This window comes from Ornithorhynchus anatinus, chromosome 6 (assembly GCF_004115215.2).
Source record: "Ornithorhynchus anatinus isolate Pmale09 chromosome 6, mOrnAna1.pri.v4, whole genome shotgun sequence".
Taxonomy (NCBI): Eukaryota; Metazoa; Chordata; class Mammalia; order Monotremata; family Ornithorhynchidae; genus Ornithorhynchus; species Ornithorhynchus anatinus.
In genome coordinates, this window is record NC_041733.1 from 11,619,625 (window position 1) to 11,641,744 (window position 22,120).

At 51.7% G+C, this 22,120-nt stretch overlaps 1 protein-coding gene across 3 annotated transcripts in view; it reads right to left on the reverse strand.

Moving 5' to 3' along the window:
- FRMPD3 (FERM and PDZ domain containing 3) overlaps nt 1-17,287 on the reverse strand; it is a 39,302-nt gene extending 22,015 nt beyond the window's left edge. Inside the window, exons 1-6 of one of the 3 annotated variants that reach the window (XM_029068040.2) lie at nt 17,222-17,287; nt 16,054-16,156; nt 13,624-13,669; nt 6,202-6,306; nt 4,177-4,284; nt 2,275-2,406 (exon numbers count right to left, since the gene is read on the reverse strand). In XM_029068040.2, coding sequence (XP_028923873.1) covers nt 2,275-2,406; nt 4,177-4,284; nt 6,202-6,306; nt 13,624-13,669; nt 16,054-16,156; nt 17,222-17,255 — 528 coding nt within the window. In that variant the 5' untranslated portion in view covers nt 17,256-17,287. Of the gene's footprint in view, nt 1-2,274; nt 2,407-4,176; nt 4,295-6,201; nt 6,307-13,623; nt 13,670-16,053; nt 16,157-17,136 lie in introns of those variants that run through there. The other 2 variants (XM_029068039.2, XM_029068042.2) reach the window with 2 other exon arrangements.
- Between the last annotated feature and the right edge of the window lie 4,833 nt (nt 17,288-22,120).

Below are 22,120 nucleotides of genomic sequence, written 5' to 3' on the forward strand. Positions count from 1 at the left end.
TATACACCAAGCACTGTACTAAGCCCTAGGGTAGATACAATATTATCAGATCAGATAGGGTCCCTTTCCCACCTGGAGCTCACAGACTAAGGGGAAGGGTGAAGAGGTATTTTCTCTCTATCTTACAGATGAGGAAACTGAGGTTCAGGTAAGTTAATCAACCAATGGTATTTAACTCTTTTTGTGTGCAAAGCACTGTACAAAGCTTTAGGGAGAGTACAATGTATAGTTAAGTGACTTGCCCAAGGTCACATTAACCGTCCAGTGACAGAGCAGGGATTAGAACCCGGGTTCTCTGGCCAGGCTTCAGCGGACCACAGGCAAGGTGACCCGGCCGCTGGCTGTTGAGGTGTCCCAGACCCGCCCAGCGTCTGGTGCTGTGCCGAGGGAGAGGACAACCGTGGCAATTCCCAGCAGTCCTCATTCCCACGCCTCCCTGCCTCACGGTCCAAGAGGGAGATGTCCCTCAAGCCTGTAAGCTGAAGTTGAGCCAAGATCTGGCTCTTCAAGCTCCTCTTCCACTGGCCTTCCCCAGACCCAGCTGACCAAGCCCGGCCCTGAGCTGGGCTAGGACAAGCCGGAGTCTGATGAATGGGCCGCCACCAAGCTTCCACCTAGCAAGACCAAGCCTCCTTCGGGGGGCAGAAAGACTCAGTAGGCCCTGGGCCAGCTTGGGCATCCGGACTTTCTTCCCGACTCTTCCCCTACCCCTGCTTCCCTGGGGACCCAGGGGGTCCTCCCACCCACCTCAGAGCTTCAGTTTCCCCACCTGGGAAAAGGTGAGATTGACGAGAGGGCAGCAGAGGATGGCCAGTGGCGGACTAGCGAGGTGTGAGTTGTGGAGTGTGGTCTGAAAGTGGGGGTTCTTAAAACAAATGAGAGAGTGAGATATAGAAGGGGGAGGGGATATGATCTGTTTGTATTGTGTCTATCCTAGTTCTTAGCACAGTCCTTGGTACAACTGTATCATTATTATTAATATTATTAGAACAGACAGGACTGTCATAGCCTCAGAAATAAGTAGACGCACCTCAGCTCTCCATTCCTTGCCATCCTCTCAAGGATTTTCTTTTACCTCTGCTTGTTGTTTAAAATCAGTTAAACACTGTGGTTTAAAAGAGTGGCAGAAGCAGCGTGGTCTGGTGCATAGAGAAGCATCGTGGTATAGTTGATAGAGCATGGGCCTGGGAGTCAGAGGACCTGGGTTCTAATCTCTGCTCTGCCACTTGCCTGCTGTGTGACCTTGGGCTGGTCACTTAACTTTTCTGTGCCTCAGTTTTCTCATCTGTAGAATGTTCTCCCTCCCACTTGGACTATGAACTCCTTGTGGGCCAAGGTCTGTGTCCAACCTGTTGATCTTGTATTTACTCCAGCTCCTCGTATTGTGCTTGGTACTATAAGCACTTCATACGAACCAAACGTTTGAGATATTTTTGGAATTTTGTCTTCCTCCAAGAGATTCTGAATCCTGGAAGGCAAGAACTGGGACTGTGTCTTGTACTTTCTGTGACTTCACCAGGGTGGAGCAAGGAGCTCACAGTTCAAGAGTGGTTAAACAGTGCTCACCTAAGGCCTTTCGATAGTGCTCAACACTGATTAAGCTCCCGACCTGACTGGCTACGGGATAGAGGGATGAGAAACAGAGTCGGCCTGCAAAAATCAGTCTCTTTCAAGACACCTTCCCCAAATAGAGAAGCAGCATGGCTCAGTGGAAAGAGCACGGGCTTGGGAGTCAGAGGTCATGGGTTCTAATTCCGGCTCTGCCACCTGTCAACTGTGTGACTTTGGGCAAGTCACTTAACTTCTCTGTGCCTCGGTAACCTCATCTGTAAAATGGGGATTAAGACTGTGAGCCCCACATGGACAACCTGATCACCTTGCATCCCCCCACAGCGCTTAGAACAGGGCTTTGCAAATAGTAAGCGCTTAACAAATTATTATTATTATTAAATAACCTCTCATTTTCCTGTCTGAAGTGACCTACTACGCCCTTAGGTCTGTATCCTTTAAGAACTTTGATAGACCACTCTCCAGCGCCACAGCACTTATGTACATATACCCTGCCATTTTCCCCATTTTTACTGTATTTTAATGTCTACCTCCCCAACTGGATTGTAAGCTTCTGGAGGGCAGGGACCACATCTACCAACTCCATTGAATTGAATTCTCCCAAGTGCATACTACAGAGCTCTTTCCACAGGAAATGCTCAAAAAATAGCATCGCCTGCTTGACCGATTGAGGAAGCGCAGAGGCCGGCCGCGGGCGAGGCTTACGTGGGCCAGGGGCTGCTTGTCCTGGAGTAGCAGGAACTTTTGGCTCTCCTCTGGGCCGGAGTACTCCAGCACCAGGGCAAAGTGCTCAATGTGCCTCAGGGAGAGGCGGTCCTGCAGAGTCACCATCACGTCCTACCGAGAAGGGGGAGACACAGTGGTCCATCCAGGGGTAGCCAATGAGGGGAAGGGACACGTTGAGCCAAAGGAAGGGAGTGGACCAGAACCAGAGTTGGGGAGAGAGAGATAGGCTGGGGGAGGTGGGGGGAGAGAGGGAGACCAACAGAGACAGAGCCAGAAGGAAAGAGAGAGGGAGACAGATAGGTACAGAGGGGATCTGGGCTGAATTATCTGCTCCTAAGAAGCCCCTGCTCTAGCCCAGGAAGGATCAAAACAGAAGCAAAGTGAGCTTCTGCAATTCAATTTTTAAAACACTGATAAGGCACCATCACGGTCCCAGCTGTGGGTTCCGGGACGGTTGGTCTGAGCTGTGAAGCTGCTGCTCCTTTGGTGTCTATTGTCGCCCATTACTTTCATATGTTTGTTCACCTTTCTTCCCTCTCCACCCTCCATCTCCTTCCCAGATTGTGAGTCCTTTGGGGGGCCAGCGACCATGTCTACAACTCATCTTTCCCAGCACTTAGTAGAGTGTTTTGAACCTAGTAAATCCTTAATAAATGCTTTTACTTTGTCTACTAGAAGTAGTGCCTGTGTTCCCCTGGGAGGGGAATGCAATAGTCTTAGAGTAAGGCAGTAGGGTTGGGGGATGCCACTGGTCCCCTTGGAGAAACTCTCTGTGTTCTGGGGTTCGAATGGACCTTGATCTGATGCATCACACCCCGCTGCATGTTCCCAGGCAGCCAAACCCAATGATGTTGAACTGAATAGGAGGGAAGGGTGAAGTCTTCCCTGTCTCAGGGTGCCCAAATGACTAAAGCCAGCCCTGCATCAACCCCCAGAGGTCTCTGCTCCGGAGCCTGCTGAGGAGCCGGCTAAGGGCTGGGTTCCTGGAAGCCAGTCCCGGAGGAGAGGGGACAACACCCAGATGCCCCAAGATACTGTGCTAGAGGCAGGTCCTGGGATGTCAATGGTCGTTTTGGCTTCAAGGTAGATGGCAAGCAGGTTCCCAGAGCAGGCAGCGACAGCCAATAGTCCCTTCATTTGATTGAAGGGAGGCCCTGGGTCTTTTAGCAAACCAAACGTTTTGGGTGAAAGCTCGTTCCTCTGGGAGACCCAGGTGAAGCCTCCAAGCGAGGGGCAGACAGACGGCTTTGTGTTTTCCATTTGGCCTCCTGGGCCCAAGTAGACCAAAGCCAGTGATTCCTAACTAGATGAACGAGCCTAATGACCCCCACTCTGAACTGCCAACCTACCCAGGGGCTCCCCGCTTCAAGGTTCCTGACAATCTGACAAGGAACGATTGCCTGCTTTCTCTCCTCCAAGCCCCAGCCAGAGCCAAAGCCAGGAGCTAAATGGAGACGGAGCGGGCCGGGGGCGCTGTTGCCGTGTTTGCTGGAGAGGACACATTTCGGAAACTATAATGGGGAAGGGGGGAGCAGTGGATTCCTCGCCAAGAAAAGGAAGATAAGGAGAAAAGAAGGAAAATAAATGTTCATCAGTGCCTTCCCAACATGCAGACTCATCTCTAAACCTGTTTGCACGTAAATTCCCATACATACACAGAAGTATGCATACATCACACACACACACACACACACACACACACACACACACACAGATGGTCAGACTCAATACTCCTGTGCAGACTTTTGTGAACCCCTAACTTACATGAGCTCTCCCCCCTCCCCCCGCTGTCCTGTGTCAGCCCCAAGCCACCACCTGAGAATGGGAATAGAGGGTCAGGGACTGAAGCCAGCCCGGATTGGAGGGGAAGGAACCCCTCACCTTGACCGTGGTTCGGCTGTCAAACGTGAAGGACTTGATCTGTCCATTCTCCAGGAAAACCTTGAGGACGTTGGGAATGAGGAGGAGAGACTCCTTCTTCAGCATGTCCTGCGAAAGTCTCCCCAGAGAGCCGGGACGGGTGGGCGGGGGGAGTGGGCGGCCGCAGGTGGAGTTGAAGATTGAAAGGAGGGCAAGGGCCAGTGGCAGGGAGAGGAGGGGGCAGGGTGGGAAGCAGGGAGAGCAGGCACCAGGAGATATGGAGAAGGAGAAGGAGGGAGTGGGAGAGGGGTGATGATGACGAGATGGGGAGACACAGAAAGAGCAGGTCAGTGGAAATTCTGTCCCCCTCAGGCTCTCTAACCCTACACACTTAATGGATAATCCCCTGGAAGAAAAAGGGAGTTCTGGGAACATATGCAGGGTGTGGAAGTCCAAGAATCTCTCCTCCTCCCAACCTGAAGAGACTGCTGGCCCAGACCTACCACGGCCCCTTTTCCTCCCTCCAGGCATCTTGGGTTTTGCAAGGGGCACTTCTGTACCCACGAGGGAGACTCCAGGCAAGTGAATCCTGGTCAGGGAACCGCCTGGACCTCCGATAATGGTCTAATTGATTTTGCTTAAAAATAGAGCTGGCAAAAGCATCTCCTGATTCATTTGACCCAGAAGGGAGGGTTCATTAGGGCCTTTAGAACATCAAGGGAGAATGTTCATGGCACCGAGCGAGATTATCAGGAGGGGACCAGGTCCAGGCCGGGACCTCATCCATGTGTTCTGGGGGAGGGAATCAGAAAGCGGAACAGTGCCCAGGCTGACAAGGGATGGGAGAAGTCTGCCTCTTCTGTCTCGAACACAGGCCTGGGCACTGCCACCGAAAGGCTCCCCCAGAGATTGTGAACAACAGAGAGAGACTGAGATAGAAATGGAGAAAGTGGGGTGGGGGTAGGGGCAGAGAGACAGACAGGATACAGAGAGTGAGGGAGACAGACAGGGAGAAACAGAGGCAGTGACAGAGACCTAGAAACAGACAGAAATATAGAGTGAGAGAGAGACACATAGGGAGAAAGAGATAGAGACAGAAACACAGAAAGTGAGACAGACAGAGAGAAATAAAGATAGAGACAGAGGGAGAAGACAAACAGACAGAAGTAGAGACTGAGGCAGAGATAGAAACAGAGAAAGTGACAGACAGAGGAAGAGAAGAGGGAGAGAGAGGGAGAGACTCAGGCAGCCTGTGGCCCCTGCCCTTCATCACCAGCCTAGAGAGGGCAGAGAGCAACCTGTCTGCAGAGGCTCGTACTGTGGTGAGGTGTGGGGATGCCCCATGTGTGCCACTTGCCCGTTTGTGTCAGACACTGGCCTGGGGTGGGCAGACCTGGCTTCCTACCCACTGGTCTGACCCAGCTGGGCCAGAATTCCCTCCGGCTCCCCGCCAGCTGGGGCCACCGCAGTGATGTCATGCTGATGCACACGGTCAGGATCCTCTGGTGATCTTGTGGCTGGCTTCCCTCAAGTCTTCGGGCAAGGACTCCAGCACCTTCCACTGCCACCGGACAGGATCCAGGAGTCCAGCACAATGGGGATGGGCTGTCCACATTGAGAAACAGGGGCAGGACTGGGCCCAGAGAGTGAAGACTAGACCATGGAGAGGTGGGGTGGGGCCGATGGCTACCTGTTTCCCTGGCCTCAGGCGGAAGCGAGCCAGCCCAGGACTCCCGTGGTGGGCTAGTTTTCCTCACAGCTACGGGGCCTGGCAGGCCCCCAAGCAGACATAATGGTCGTGGTCTGCCTCTCCCAAGCCACAGGTTTGCAGACCTGGAAGTTGGGGAGGGGTTCTCACTTGCCAGAACAAAACCCAAGATGTCCCCAGACTGAGGAAACGGTCCCCCTGAAACCCACGAAGACCAAACTCTCCCTGAGAACCCCAAGCTTCCCATCTCCTTCGGAAGGAGCAGAGACAACTCAGAAGGAACAGGTTGAAGGCACGGAGGGAATGCCCTCGAGGGCCAGGGCAAAGGCGGGACTTACTGGGTCTGTCCGGCCCACGGTGACCTGCTCGGAAAACCGGACTTTGACGGGATTGGACCTCAGCTTGGCCTTCTTGGCAGCGCTGATGAAGGCAGATTTGGGTGACTGAAAAACAACACAGAGATTGGTTAGAATTCTCCTTGTGGCACAGGTTGTCTGCCCATCTCTGCCCCACTCACTCAGGTTGGCTGGTGCTGGGGGGACAGAGCGGCAGGGCAGGGGAATTCTCACCGGGCACAGAAGAGGGAAATTACAGCTGGAGGGAATACCCAAACCAGATTCCATCCATCCAAACTGCTGCCACGTTAACCCAAGCACTTATCCTATCCCGCCTTGATTACTCTATCAACCTCCTTGCTGACCTCCCTGCCTCCTGTCTTTCCCCACCCCAGTCTACACTTCAATATGCTGCCCGGATTATTTTTCTACAAAAACATTCAGGCCATGTTTCCCCACTCTGCGAGAACCTCCAGTGGTGGCCCATCCACCTCTGCACTGCACAGAAACCCCTTACCATCAGCTTTAAAGCACTCAATCACCTTGCCCCTTCCTATCTTACCTTGCTACTCCCCTTCTACAACCCAGCCCCCACGCTTGGCTCCTCTTATGCCAACCTAATCAGAGAAACTCGATCTTGTCTATCTTGGCATTGATCTCTCATCCACATCCTGTCTCTGACCTGGAACGCCCTCCCTCTTCATAGCTGACAGACAACTACTCTCCCCACCTGCAAAGTCTTACTGAAGGCACATCTCCACCAAGAGGTCTTTCCTGACTAAGCCTCCCTTTCCTCTTCTCCCACTCCCTTCTGCGTCGCCCTGACTTGCGCCCTTTATTCATCCCCCCCACCCAGCCCCACAGCACTTATGTACATATCTGTAATTAATTTATTCATATTAATGTCTGCTTCCCCCTCCAGACTGGAAGCTCACTGTGGGAAGGGAAGGTGTCTGTTATAAGCACTTATAACACACAGTAAGTGCTCAATAAATATGACCGATCGATTGATTCATTAACTAACTCCAGCCCCTGGGGGACGGAGGCAGTGGCTGTGCTCTTTGGCCGCCACTCTGGGGTTCCCAAACAATGCATTTTGGAGCTTTGGTGCGGTACTTGGTCTCTGCGCTGTGCCCCCGGAGGGATGGAGAGAAACTTAGAATGGAGAACTAAAACAGTACTAACAGTGGCCTGGCAAACTTTAACAGTTCAACCGCCCCTTTCATTCATTCATTCATTCAGTCAGTCAGTCAGTCAGTCGTAGTTATTGAGCGTTTACTGTGTGCAGAGCACTGTACCAAGCACTTGGAGAAGTACAATATAACAATCAACAGACACTTCTCTCTGACCTCCCTTCCTCCTCTCTCGCCCCGCTCCGGTCTATTCTTCACTCCGCTGCCCGGCTCATCTTCCTGCAGAAACGATCTGGGCATGTCACTCCCCTTCTTAAACAACTCCAGTGGTTGCCTATCGACCTCCGCTCCAAACAAAAACTCCTCACTCTAGGCTTCAAGGCTCTCCATCACCTTGCCCCTTCCTACCTCTCCTCCCTTCTCTCTTTCTACCGCCCACCCCGCACGCTCCGCTCCTCTGCCGCCCACCTCCTCGCCGTCCCTCGGTCTCGCCTATCCCGCCGTCGACCCCTGGGTCACGTCCTCCCGCGGTCCTGGAACGCCCTCCCTCCTCACCTCCGCCAAACTGATTCTCTTTCCCTCTTCAAAACCTTACTTAAAAATCACCTCCTCCAAGAGGCCTTCCCAGACTGAGCTCCTCTTCCCCCTCTACTCCCTCTGCCATCCCCCCTTTACCTCTCCGCAGCTAAAGCCTCATTTTCCCCTTTTCCCTCTGCTCCTCCACCTCTCCCTTCCCATCCCCACAGCACTGTACCCGTCCGCTCAACTGTATATATCTTCGTTACCCTATTTATTTTGTTAATGAATTGTACATCGCCTTGATTCTATTTAGTTGCCATTGTTTTTACGAGATGTTCTTCCCCTTGACGCTGTTTAGTGCCATTGTTCTTGTCTGTCCGTCTCCCCCGATTAGACTGTAAGCCCGTCAAACGGCAGGGACTGTCTCTATCTGTTGCCGACTTGTTCATCCCAAGCGCTTAGTACAGTGCTCTGCACATAGTAAGCGCTCAATAAATACTATTGAATGAACATTCCCTGACCACAACAAGCTCACAGTCTAGAGGGGGATACAGACATTAATATGAATAATATGAAGTGCTGTGGGGCTGGGAGGGGGTAATGAAAAAAGGGAGCGAGTCAGGGTGATGCAGAAGGGAGTGGGAGAAGAGGAAAGGAGGGCTTAGTCAGGGAAGGCCTCTTGGAGGAGATGTACCTTCAACAAGGCTTTGGAGGAGGGGAGAGTCGCTGTCTGTTGGATATGAGGAGGGAGGGAATTCCGGGCTAGAGGCAGGATGTGGGCCAGAGCCAATGAGGGCGGTTCCTTTTGATGTTGATGATGATGATGATGATGGTATTTGTTAAGCGCTTACTATGTGCCAAGCACTGTTCTAAGCGCTGGGGGAGATACAAGGTAATCAGGTTGTCCCACGTAGGGCTCACAGTCTTAATCCCCATTTTCCAGATGAGTAACTGAGGCCCAGAGAAGTTAAGTGGCTCGCCCAAGGTCACACGGCAGACAGGTGGCGGAGCCGGGATTAGAACCCATGTCCTCTGACTCCCGAGCCCAGGCTCTTTCCACTAAGCCACGCTGCTTCCCTTTTGTTTTTGTTGCTTTTTCCCAAGAGCTGAATTTAGTGCTCTGCTCTCGGTAAATGCCTGCTAAACACTGTCACGACTCCAGCTCAGTGTTTCCAAAGTCCCTGCCCTAGAGTCAGTCCCCCGGTGACCCCTCGTGAAGAAACTCATCATCATCATCCAAGGTATTTACTTATTTATTTTTAATGGTATTTGTTAAGCGCTTTCTATGTACCAGGCACTGCAATAAGCATCGGAGTAGACGCATGCTAGTCAGGTTGGACGTAGTCCGTGCCCCATATGGGACTCACAGTCTTAATCCCCATTTTACAGATGCGGTGACTGAGGCACAGAGAAGTTAAGTGACTTGTCCAAGGCCACACAGAAGACAAGAGGTAGAAACAGGATTAGAACCCAGGTTCTTCTGACTCTCAGGCCCATGCTCTATCCACTAGGTCATGCAGCTTCTCATAGGCCATGAGTTCTTATTAGGCGCAGAGCACTGTGCTAGGTGTTTGGGAAAGCAAGATACAACAGTATTGGTAGACATGCTCCCTGCCCACAATGAACATACAGTCTAGAACGGGGGATAGACACTAATACCTCCAAGAGAATAAACAGAGACTAAACACAAGACCTTCCAGCCCCACAGATGGTTCAAAGGGAATCTCAAAATCCTCTTGGTCAGCATCTCATTGATCTCACAATCCCCCTAAATAGTAGCAGTAATAACAGTAATCATAACAATCAAGGTATTTGTTAAGCATTTACTCTGCGCCAAGCAGCGTGCTAAGCACCGTGCTAAGCTCTGGAGGAAGATAAAATGTAATCAGGGACAAAGCCCCTGTCCCACACCGGGTTCATCGTCTAAGAGAACTTCATCTCATTCCCATTTTATAGATGGGAGGATTAATCATAATAAAAGCGGCGTGGCTTAGTGGAAAGAGCATGGGCTTGGGAGTCAGAGGTCACGGGCTCTAATCCCCGCTCTGTCACTGGTCAGCTGTGTGACTTTGGGCAAGTCACTTCACTTCTCTGTGCCTCAGTTACCTCAACTGTTAAATGGGGATTCAGACAGTGAGCTCCAGGTGGGACAACCTGATTACCTTGGATCTACCCTAGCAACTGAAACAGTGCTTGGCACATAGTAAGCACTGAACAAATACCATCATTATTATTTGTTAAGCGCTTACGATGTTCTAGGCACTGTTCTAAGCACTGGGGTAGATACAAGCTAATCAGGTTGGACACAGTCTCTGTCCCACATGAAGCTCACAGTCTGAATCCCCATTTTACAGATGAGGTAACTGAGGCCCAGAGAAGTGAAGTGACTTGCCCAGGGGCATACAGCAGACAAGTCCAGAGCTGGGATTAGAACCCACGTCCTTCTGACTCTCAGGCCTGTGCTCTATCCACTACGCCATGCTTCTCCCAGTTACGTCCTGCTGGAGATATCCGAGCTCCAGTGTCACAGTCTTATTATTATTATTAGAACTAGGACAGATTCTAATTCCCAGGACCGTGCTCTGTCTGCTAGGCCACACTATTTGCCCGGGTCCCCGAACCTAGTTAACTCTTTCCAAACACTTGGACCTGCCTAACCATTTTCCCTCTCCATCCGTGACTTTCTCTTCTACTGACCCATTTTGGATCACTAGCCCGCTGTGGACAGGGACTGTCTTTATTTGTTGCTGAATTGTACTTTCCAAACACCTTAGTACAGTGCTATGCACATGGTAAGCGCTCGAAAAATATGATTGAACGAATGATTGAATCAACTGATTCAGAGCACTTCTGAACCTATTACCTTCTAATTTCCTGGCTGACAGATTCCATATGCTAGCCCCTGCTGGGTGAGGAAGAAGGGTTTCCCTTGGTTTGTTTGGGAATCTCTCATCCTCCAGCTCCAGTAAGATAACTCTCAGCTGGCTAGGGCTCTGAACTTGTCATTCAGTCGATCACATTTATTGAACACTTATTGTGTGCAAAGCACTGTACTAAGCACTTGGGAGGGCAAAATACAATAATAAACAGACACATTCCCTGCCCAGTGAGGTTCAGAGAAGCAGCGTGGCTCAGTGGAAAGAGCCTGAGCTTGGGAGTCAGAGGTCATGGGTTTGAATTTCGGCTCTGCCACTTGTCAGCTGTTTGACTGTGGGCAAGTCACTTCACTTCTCTGTGCCTCAGTGACCTCGTCTGTAAAATGGGGATTAACTGTGAGCCTCACGTGGGACAACCTGATGGCCCTGTATCTACCCCAGCACTTAGAACAGTGCTCGGCACATAGCGCTTAACAAATACCAGCATTATTATTATTATTAGAGGGGGAGACACACATTAATATAAATAAATTACCGATTTGTTCATAAGTGTGGTTAGGCTGGGAGGCTTGGGACAATGTCTTTCTGCCCCTTGTTTCTCAGAGTGTACCTTGCTTGCACCGAACACTCCTTGAGCTCACCCCAGGACGAGCCCTACCCACATCTGAGCACAGGATGTGCCGCTTTTATTATGATTAATCCTCCCATCTATAAAATGGGAAGGAGGACCTGAGCAGCCCATTTAAATCTGCTTCCACCAATCAGCCACAGCAGATTCACCTCTCAGAGCTTCGGGATCACAGGACCCTGTCTTTATCCTGCCTCGACTGTTGCACCTGCATCCTCGCTGACTTCTCAGCCTCCTGCCTCTTCGTCTCTTCCCACTCCAGTCCAAACTTTATTCTGCTGGCCGGACCATTTTTCTAAAAAAAAAAGTTCAGTCCATTTTTCCCCACTCCTCAAGAACCTCCAGTGATTGCTCATCCACCTCCACATGGAACAGAAACTCCTTACCATTGGCTTTAAAGCGCTCAATCAGCTCGCCCCCTCCTATTTTACCTCTCTGATCTACTACAGCCCAGCCCACACACTACACTTCTTTAATGCCGGCTTGCTGACTGTGTCTTGTTCTCATCTACCTTGCCACAGATCCCTTTCCCACCCCGTCTCGCTTGCCTAGACTTCCCTCCTCCCCCCATGTAAGATCACCACTTTCCCCACCTTTAAAGTCCTATTAAAACCACATCTCAAAGAGGCCTTCCACGACTCTCTTTCCCTTCTGCATCACCTATGCACTTGGATCCGTAATAATAATGATGACGGTAATTGTTAAGTGCTTACTATGTGCCAAGCACTGTTCTAAGCACTGGGGATGATACAAAATAATCAGGTTGTCCCACGTGGGACTCAGTTTCTAATCCCCATTTTACAGACGAGGGAACTGAGGCACAGAGAAGTGAAGCGACTTGCCCGAGGTCACACAGCAGAAAATGGCAGAGCCGGGATTAGAACCCACCTCCTCGGGCTCCAAGCCATGCTTCTTCTAAGCCATGCTGCTTCTTTAAGCGTTTGATATTTGACATTGGATATTCTCCCCACCATCAACCCCACAGCACTTATATATAGCTATTTAAATTATTTATGATAAATTACATATTTATTCATATTAATGTCCATTTCCCCCTCTAAACTGTAAACTCATTATGGGCAGAGAACAGGTCTGCTACTTCTGTTGTATGGTACTCTCCCAAGTGCTTAGAACAAGGCTCTGTACATAACAAGCACTCAGTAAATACCCTTGATTGATTGATAATACCCTCAGCCCCACAGCACTTACATACAAATTTGAAATTTATTCATTTATATTAATGTCTGCCTCTCCCTCTAGACTGTAAATTCTATTTGGGCCAGGAATATGTCTACCAAACACTTGCATTTCACTCTTCTAAGAGTTTAGGACAGCGCTCTCTACACCTGAGTTACTGATCAATAAATACCACCGATTGGTTGATAGGAGGGTGTCAAACCCCTGATTCGCTCTTTCACACCTAATCTTCACCTTGCCTCTGGGCAGACTCCAGACCTATTTCTCCCTTCTCAGAACCCCTGCAGAGCTCAAAATTCAGGCTGATGATGTCTTTCCAGATCCCTCCTAACCCTCTTCATCATCCCCCATCCTCCCTTCCACGCTTTAATAATAATAAAACACCGTAATAATAATGGCATTTAAAAAGTGCTTACTATGTGCCAGGAACTGTCCCGAGCACTGGGGAGGATACAGTCGAAGTGGGTTGGACACAGTCCCTGTCCCAAGTGGGGCTCACACTCTCGATCCCCATTTTACAGATGAAGTCACCGAGGCACAGAGAAGTAAAGTGACTTGCCCAGAGTCAAACAGCAGACAAGTGGTGGAGCCGGGGTTAGAACCCATGTCCTTCTGACTGCTCTATCCCTATATCCTGCTTCTTCTCTTCTCACTTTCCAAAGTCCTCTCCCTTCCCCTACCCGGAATGAATTTCAGCACCTGTCTCTACTTCTAGATTGCCAGTTCCTCGAGGACGGGGATTGTGTCTACCAGCTCTATCGTCTTGTACTCTCCTGAGCTCTCAGTAAAGTGCTCTGCACGCAGTCAGTACTCAATAAATACCAGCGATTGACTGATTGATGGACCGGTCGCTTTTCCATTCTGGCTACATGATCACATCTCCGCCTGAAAGCTTGAACGGAGTAGGAGAGGCAGAGGGTGATCTTTACCTCGATTTCCAGACCTGGGTCATCCCTCGCTTCCACTGTCCACTTCTACCGAGTTCCCTCCCCGCATGCCACGGCTCAGGAAGTCAAGGGAGAAGCGGGCGGGTGGGCGGATGAGCGAGCAGAAGGCCGAGTAAGCAGCTCACCTGGTGGGTTTGCAGGACAGTGAGGACAATGTATTCCGGAGCGTTCCTACGGAGAAGAGAAGCGGAGGAGACAGTCACACCGCACACAGGGCACCCTGACCCTGACCCTGACCCTGGCCCTGGCCCTGGCCCTGGCCCTGCCCCTGGCCCTGCCCTCTCCTCCAGGTAAGAGGTAGTGAGAAGGATCTAGAGTATTTGCATATAAATTGACTCTGCTTTCCAGGAGCCGGGGCGGGTGGGGGGAGGTATTTCAAGGTTAAAAATGCATCCCTGCCGCCCTTAATGGGGGTAGTCATTAGCACTTTCTGGGAGCTCCACAGTAGCTTACGCCTGAGGCAGCCATTTCCCGACTCTTTCCTCCACTATTTCTCTTCTCCATTGACCCAGACCCCACCGCAGGGGAGTCCCTTGAAAAAGCGTAGGGAAGAAACCTTGGAAGGAGAAGGGGTGATGGCGGTCAGACTCAGAGGCACCCCAACTCCTTGAGGTTTGGGGGAAAAGGTGAATACCCAGAGACTCCTACTTGCCTAGCATTCCAGCAACTTCCTTCCAAGGAGTTTAGTATTCTTCATAGCCACGATCTCATTCGTCACCCTACCTCCACGCCCAGTGCACTTAGGTACCTAGCATTCTTCTCTGCACTTCCCTTACTGGTCATTTATTTTAGTGTCCGTCTCCCCCACTAGATTGTAAACTCCTTCAGGGCAGGGTTCATATTTACTAAATCTACTGTACTCTCTCAGGCTCTCGGTACAATACTCTGCCCACCGTATGCACTTAATCAATCAATCAATCATATTTACTGAGCGTTTACTGGGTGTGACGCACCCTACCAAGCGGTTAAGTGTGATTGATTGACTGATCATCCAGAAAATCCTGCCAAGGGGCGGCTGCTGGTGATATTCGTTCCCCTCTCAGTTGTATTCATCCTCTCCCTCTCCTGTTAGTTAAGTGGGGAAAATCAAAGCACAGATTGTAAGACACAGTTTGGCCTAGTGGAAAGATCTTGGGCCAGGGAGTCAGAGGGACTGGGTTCTAATCTCGGCTCTGCCAATTGCCTGCTGTGTGACCTTGGGCAAGTCACTTAACTTCTCTGTGCCTCAGTTTCCTCAGCTGTAAAATGGGGCTTCGAAACCTGTCCTCCCTCCTACATAGACGGTGAACCCCATGTGGGACGGCGACTGTCCAACCTGATTAACTTGTATCTACCCCAGAGTTTAGAACAGTGCCTGACACATAGTAAGCGCTTAACAAGTACCATACTCATCGTCGTGATCGTAACAGAGAGGTGATGAAAATCCAGCTCCCAAGATTCCTTCTTTTATTTGGGGGTGGAGAGGAATGGGTTGTCGTTGAGAGGGGGCGTTGTTTGGGTCCGTCAGAGGGATTGTTCTGAGAACCCTGGGATCAGAGGCACTCGACTGACCATCCTGATTTGTCTACCCCAGCGCTTAGAACAGTGCTCTGCACATAGTAAGCGCTTAACAAATACCAACATTATTATTATTATCATGATGATTTGTCTTCCGGGGCTCCGCCAAGCAGCAGGCCCCGGTGGCTCCCGTTGCGTGCTGAGAGCAGGGTGGTGCCTCCGAGGTTGTCCCCCGCCCTCTAGGCTGTTGCGGGAAAGGAGAAGGAGCCTTTGGCAGGGGCCAGCTGGCCAGCTCCCTCCCTGGCTCCACCGGCCAGAGGCTCGGACTCGCCTCGCGCCAAAGTTTCCTGTGTGCCCGTTCCAGGCCAATTGGCAAACATTGAACTTCCCCTGGGCCCTTTTCCTCTCTGCCTTGTTGGCGTTTCACTGGCAACTCACTCAGCTGAGTTGCAGAGCTGAACCAGAGACATCCCGTCCTCACCCTCCATCTCCATTTTCCTCCCTACTCTGTCACCTGTACATTTGAGCCTGTACCCTCTGGGCATGTGGGGGGCTCACCCCACTCACCTTCTCCCCACAGGGCTTATGTACCAAGCTTTATACTCGTAGTTTTCCACTTTCTTTCATTTCTTTTAATGCCAGTCTCCCCACTAGACTGTCAGCTCCTTGGGAGCAGGCGATGTCTACAAACTCTGTTGTATTGTACTCTCCCAAGTGCTTAGTACAGTGTTCTGCACACATTAAATGCTCCGAAAACACCACTGATAGACTAATGGCTCTGCACGCAGAAAGCGCTCAATAAACACCACTGATCGATCCACTGATTGAGTACTCTGCCCAGAGTAGGCGCTCAGTACATTCTGCTGACTGGTCAGACCTCTGTCCGACTGGCTGAAAAATGTGAAGCAGCGGGGGCTGTCTGGGACTAAGTGCTCCCCATTCCTCCCAGTGCCTGCCCCTGCTGCCACAGGTGGCAGCCTGAGCTTGAGGGGGTCTGGGCCTGGGGGACCTGGGGAGTTTACATCTGGGGACCCTGAGGCCGGGGGGGGTCCCATTACCTGACCAGCTCGATGAACCTCTCCCTTGGTGCTTCGCTCACGTCCTCCTCGTTGATGGCAACAATCTGGTCCCCAGGCAGGAGCTTGTCTTCAGAGGGGCCTCCTGCCAAGGATTGAGGGGCTGGGGCTGGGGCTGGGGCTGGGGCTGGGGGCTGGCGTGGGCTCTTCTCAGGATGGGGCGAGGGCTGAAGGGAGGGTTGAGAGCAGTGTTCAGCTCCTCCCAACCCTCCGCCTCCTACCCCATATTAAGGGGGTGAAGGAGAGTAAGCCAAGGTCAGGCACCAGGAACAATGGGGAGGAGAGATGGACCCGAAGAGGGGGTGTAGGGAGAGCCAGAACTTCTTTAACCTTCCAATCCAAAGGAAACAGGCCCGGGAACTGGACAGAGGATGGGGTGGGGCTCACCAGCAGCCCCTTCACCAGCTGGCCTTCACACCTTAGTCCTGGTCATCATGGGGTACAGCTCTGGCTGAGATGGGTGAGGAGGGTGTGTGTTTTGCGTGTGTGTGTGTGTGTTTTAGGGGGAGACAGGCATGTACATGCCCAGGGTGAACAGGAGAGGCTGCACTTTCTTCTAGGGAGTGACACCAGCCTTCCATGAGCCCAAGCTACCGGAACCCTAATCTGACTCCTTCCCCTTGGGAAAGAACCCAGAGGATCTGAGTTAAACAGCTCCTTCCCCATCCCTTCCACGATCATCTTAACGCAGCAGTCAGTCGTCGGGCCAAGCGGGGCTGGAACAGGTGATGAAAAGAGGATCTGGCAGGTTTGGTGGTACAGGCTATGCAGCCTTGGGGAGGGGGCAGCAGAAAGGACTAGATGACCTCCACGGTCCCTGCCCTCCTGTCCCATTGGCTAAGATCATCCCAGATACTCCTGGGAGGGAGGTGGGTGTTGGGGGAATTCTGACCCAGTACTCCTAGCCGGGGACCCTGAGAGCTCCAGGGGGACCAGTCATCTCTTCTCCCATGTAGAGTTGGCAGAAGGCCAGGCTCCGTGGGACTGTCCTGGTTGACCGCCCCCGAGGACCCTCGGGAGCCCCGGCTCTGACCCCGGCCCCAAGGGGCATCAGGGAGCGCCTACCTGGGGTCACAGATCGCACCACGACTGGCCTCTCGCTGCCAGCCACAAAGCCAAAGCCGTGGAAAGGGTCGCGCTCGATCGTCACCTGTCGCAGAAGGTCGGACGGCAGCTGGCCACATTCCATATCATCCCCGCGCTCCTCCTGCATCACATGGCTGTCCCCGGTGGAGCGGCAGAGGAAGGAAAGAAGGAGTAGAGGGGACCGACTGGGTCTTGGGAAATGAATAGCAGAAGACGACTTTGGTCCTTGCCCTGCTGTTTCCCTTGCTCAACCTCTTTTGCCCTCCAGTGACTCAATGTTACAGCCCCACTTGACCGATGGGGAAAACCGAGGCCCTGTGGGGATCTACCTTATGGGGTCCTTGCAGGTTGTCTCATGGGTCTTCCTAAATCAAGTTCCTTCTCTCTCACCATCTTCAGGCCAGAGAGAAGCCATTCTGTGGAGGGAGTTCCCCTGAATCCAGAGATCAGAGGGAGTTGGTATCTGGGCTTCTGTGCCACCCTCCCCGGCAGAACCCTCCCTAGAGGGTACAAGAGGCCCTCGTGCCCCACCTCTAGTGTACATTATTCATTTCTGGGCACGAGAGCTCTCCCCACAAAGCAACGGGATAGAAATAAGCCACTGTCATTGGCAGGACAGGTTTTTTTTAAAGGTATCTGTTAAGCGCTTACTCTGTGCCAGGCACTCGGTTAAGCATTGGGTTAGATACAGTAAGCTAATCAAGTTGGATACAGTCCATGTTCCCACATCGGACTCACAGTATTAATCCTCATTTTACAGTTGAGGTAACAGCACAGAGAAGTTAAATGACTTGCCCAAGGTCACACAGCAGACAAGTGATGGAGTCGGGATTACAACCCAGGCGCTTTGACTCCCAGGCCCGTGCCCTGTCCACTACAGGTGAGGCTGGAAGTCAGATGGTTTCTCAACTGGAAGTCCCCAAAAGGGAAAAAGGGCTGGGGTTTTTGCCAGGATTCCCTCCTCACCTGGAGTAGGGGAGAGTGCAGCATGATGGACTTTCTGCTTCTGCCTAGACTATAAGCTCACTGTGGGCAGGGAAAGCGTCTTCCAACTCTGTTGCGTTATACTCTTCCAAGCACTTAGTAGTGCTCTGCACATCATAAATGCTCAATAAATACCGATGACTGATTGATTGATAGACTGTCCCTACTGGATATTGAGCAACCTTCTTCCTGACCCTGTTCCGGAGTTCCCTTTGTGGTGCACCCGGGCTCAGACCGCTGCCTGCAGTCTCCCGGACAAAGGGATGGCTTTCCCATCGAAACCCTGTGGGCTCCGGGAAGAGTTCAGAGGCCCACTGGGTGCAATATGCTTTTCTAAGTGCGTGGGAAAATAAACCAGAAGTCTGAGATCTGTTGCCTACCCACAAGGTGCTTCTATTCTAATGGGAGTTCCAGAGGTAGGACGATTGACAAAGAGTGGAACACCGGAGGAGGTCACTGGCTGGATATGACTCTTCCCCTTGGATGGTGCACCGTCTTCCCCCAAGGCCACATTGCATTTTTCAGACCTTAATGCCTTAAGCCCTAAGGGAGTCAGGGTACAGGGCCCTAGGTCAAGGTTTTGCTCACAACTCACCCCCCTCTCTCTGGCCTCCCCTCTCCCGGCAGGCCCTGTGCCCATCCGCTTAAGCCTATTCTGGGTGGGTTTCCATCCTCCAGTGGCCTCCGGGGCTCCTTTCGAGCCCAGTGGGACGGCACCTCTATCCTCCCGGGAGCTGTGGCCTCCCTTGTCTGTGATTTGGTTCACACTAAATTTGAAAAGCGTCTCGAGACCTGTGAATGATGCCGAAGGAAAGTGGAGGGATGGATGATGGCAACTCAGCTTCCGTGGCTTATTACGTCTTCTCTCCTGGGGTGAGAGCGGGCTTTCGTTCCCTTTAAAGATGGATCGATTCCTCAATCTGGGCCTCGGTGGCTGTGAATTTCTGGCCTCGGGGGTCTGTGCCAGAGAGCGATTGATCAGAGGCCACTAGGCAGGGGCAGGAGCCAGGGAGGAAGATAATACCTGAATCTGCTGCCAATCAGTGTGTGTATGTGTGTGTGTGTGTCTGCGTCCGCACACACATGCATCTCTGTGCATGTATCTGTGCATGTTTGAATACATGTGGTCCCGTGCATCTTTTTGCGTACGCGTGTTCGAGTACGTGTCTCTGTATGTCTCGGTGCACATTTCTGTGTGTGTGCGCAACTCACACATGATATCTCAATTGAGAGAGGCCTTCTCAGGACTCTCCCTGAGGTTTGGTTCCCAGGGCAGTGCTGCTATTTGCCCACAGAGGCCTTCCAGACCAGGACTGTAAACAGCAAGAAGAGCCTTAGGGGTTGGGGAGGCCCCTAGGGGTGGGTGCAGTGGGGTTGGGAGAGAGGGGGAAGGAGAGAGGAAGAATAACTGTTTGGGAAGGTTCAGGGCTTCATTTAATTGATTATAGTGACGATATTTAGGAAGTCCTTACTAAGTGCCAAAGCACTTCAGATCAGAAACGGTCCCACCTGGGGTTCACAGTCTATTGAATCTCCATTTTTAGATGAGGAAATTGAGGCTCACACAAGTGCAGCGCCTTGCCCAAGGTCACACAGCTGGCCCGTGGCAGAGCTGGGATTAGAACGCGGCTCTCCTGACCCCAGACAGCTTTTTGTGTGGCTCCGAGATGGGTGCTGATCTTGCAGCCTGAACATTTGGTTGACATTTGCCCCAAATATGGAACTGGCCCGTGCCTAAGAAGCAAAGACCAATTGCCAGGCAAGCAGCCACTGGTGAGATAGAGCAGAGACTGTTGGGAAGCATTTCATCTGGCTCTTCCTCACTTCCAACACTAAGAGGAAAGGAGAGAAAGGAAAGGACAAAGAAAGATGATGCTGTGGGTCCCTGGTAGATGCCATCCCAGAAACACTCCTGGAGCTCTGGCTGGAGAGCAAGGGATCCACGAGTCGTGGAGAAAGAGGGTGGGTAGAAGGTGAAGATGACCTAAAGAGGGGAGGAGGAGGTGGCTGAGGGCGAGCAGGGTCATATTGGCGGGAATTTCCATAGCTCCATTATTGTTCCAAAATGCTTTCTCCTCCATGATCACATTTATCCTCCTGAGAACCCATCCTGTGCAGTAGGGAGGGGTAGATGTTATTATCCCCATTTTACAGAGGAGGAAACTGAGGCCCGGGGAGGTCTAGGGCAGAGCCCTTAAGCTTGTCCACCAGAACAAGCTACAAAGTAAGGGACAGACTTGGTTGGGAGGTGAGAAAGGAGAGGCGATGGGCATTTTGGGCATTAGTCCTGCCTCCCTCTGTCTTGAGAGTCTCTGTTCCCCCCATGGGATAGAGGGAAGGGTTGTGGGATGGGTGAGATGAAGGAGGGAACTGCACTGGAGAACAGGGGTTAGTGGGTGAGACAGGCATGCCCATGAGACCAGTGTGCAGAGCTGCCCGGGCTAGTATAATGCCAGGCCCCACGGGGCAGACGGAAAATACCTGTTGACCAATTAGCTCAATCAATCAATCCATTAACCATATTTATTTATTATCTACTACTATGTGTCGAGCATCTGGGGGAATACAAGAGAATTAGGAGACACGATTGGCACCTGAAAGTGTAGAATTCCAAGTCCCAGACAAAGATGGCGGGCCTCGACTTAGCTGTCGACCCCAACCTAGGTTCTCCAGCCGCAGCCAATGGCAGCCCAGCCCTCCTGCTTTCCAGCTTCACCTGGCCGGACCCCCAGGCCCCGACCCTGAAACCTTTGCCCCCTCCCCCTCTCCCTGCAGGTTCCCTTCCTCGCCAGGCTGACTTGCCCAAAGGTCACCGCCAGAGCCGGAGACAGCGGAGTCCATCTTGCCTCACAACTGTTGCTAGGCAGGATGTGGCGAGAGGCCAGTCGAGTTGAATGGAGGACAGATTGCTTCAGAAGAGATGTTTTTCCCTCTGGTGCTCACAGGCAGGAAAACGAAAATGTAGACGGAATCTTTCAGAGACAGTGTGTTGGATGCACATCTAGTCTTGCCTTTGGCCTTTCCTCTTCCATCTCTCCTTCCCCATCCTTTCCCAGCCCCCTCCTTCCTGCAGACCCCCAACGTTAAGTAAGGACCCATCTCTCTGCGGACCTCCAAATTGGAGCCCCTGGACTCGACTGAGGAGTGAGTGGAGTTTCTCAGAAGTCCATAATGCAGCCAGGAGGTGGGGCGGGGGAGGAGCTAGCAAACAGCTGCTACTCGGGTAAAACATCTCTCCCCCTCTAGACCGTAAACTCAGTGTGGGCAGGGAATGTATTTACCAACCCTGTTATATTGTATTCTCCCAAGCGTTAGTTCTCTGTACACAGTAAGTGCTCAATAAGTACAATTGATTGAATAACCGAGGCTCCTTTGGGCCTCCCGGACCCCGCTCCTCACTGTTGGGATCTGGCTCCCTGGAGCCGGAGGCTTGCTGCTTGGCTGCAGGAACTCCCCGAGCCTCAAACTGGACCCAGACTCCAGTAGGTAAAAGGGGAAATGGGAATGACCCTGTCTTTGCAGGATCTTTTTTTTTGTATGTGTGTAGGGGGGTATTTATTAAGGGCTTACTATGTCCCAATCTGTAAGCTCGTCTCTAGACTGTAAGCTCATTATGGGCAAGGAAAGTGGTCTTCTAATTCTGTTGTATTGTACTCTCCCAGGTGCTTAGTACAATACCGCTGATTGATTCCCAGGCACTGTACCGAGCTCTGGGGTAGATATAAGCTAATCGAGTTGGACACAGTCTCTGCCCCACATGAGGCTCACAATCTTAATCCCCATTTTACATATGAGGGAACTGAGGCACAGAGAAGTCAAGTGACTTGGCCGAGGTCACACTGCAGACAAGTGGCAGAGCTAGGATTAGAACCCAAGTCCTTGTGACTCCCAGGCCCGTGCTCTATCCACTAGGCCACACTGCTTCTCTAATCATATGATCCTCCAATCAATCAGTGGTATTTATTGAGCACTTACTATG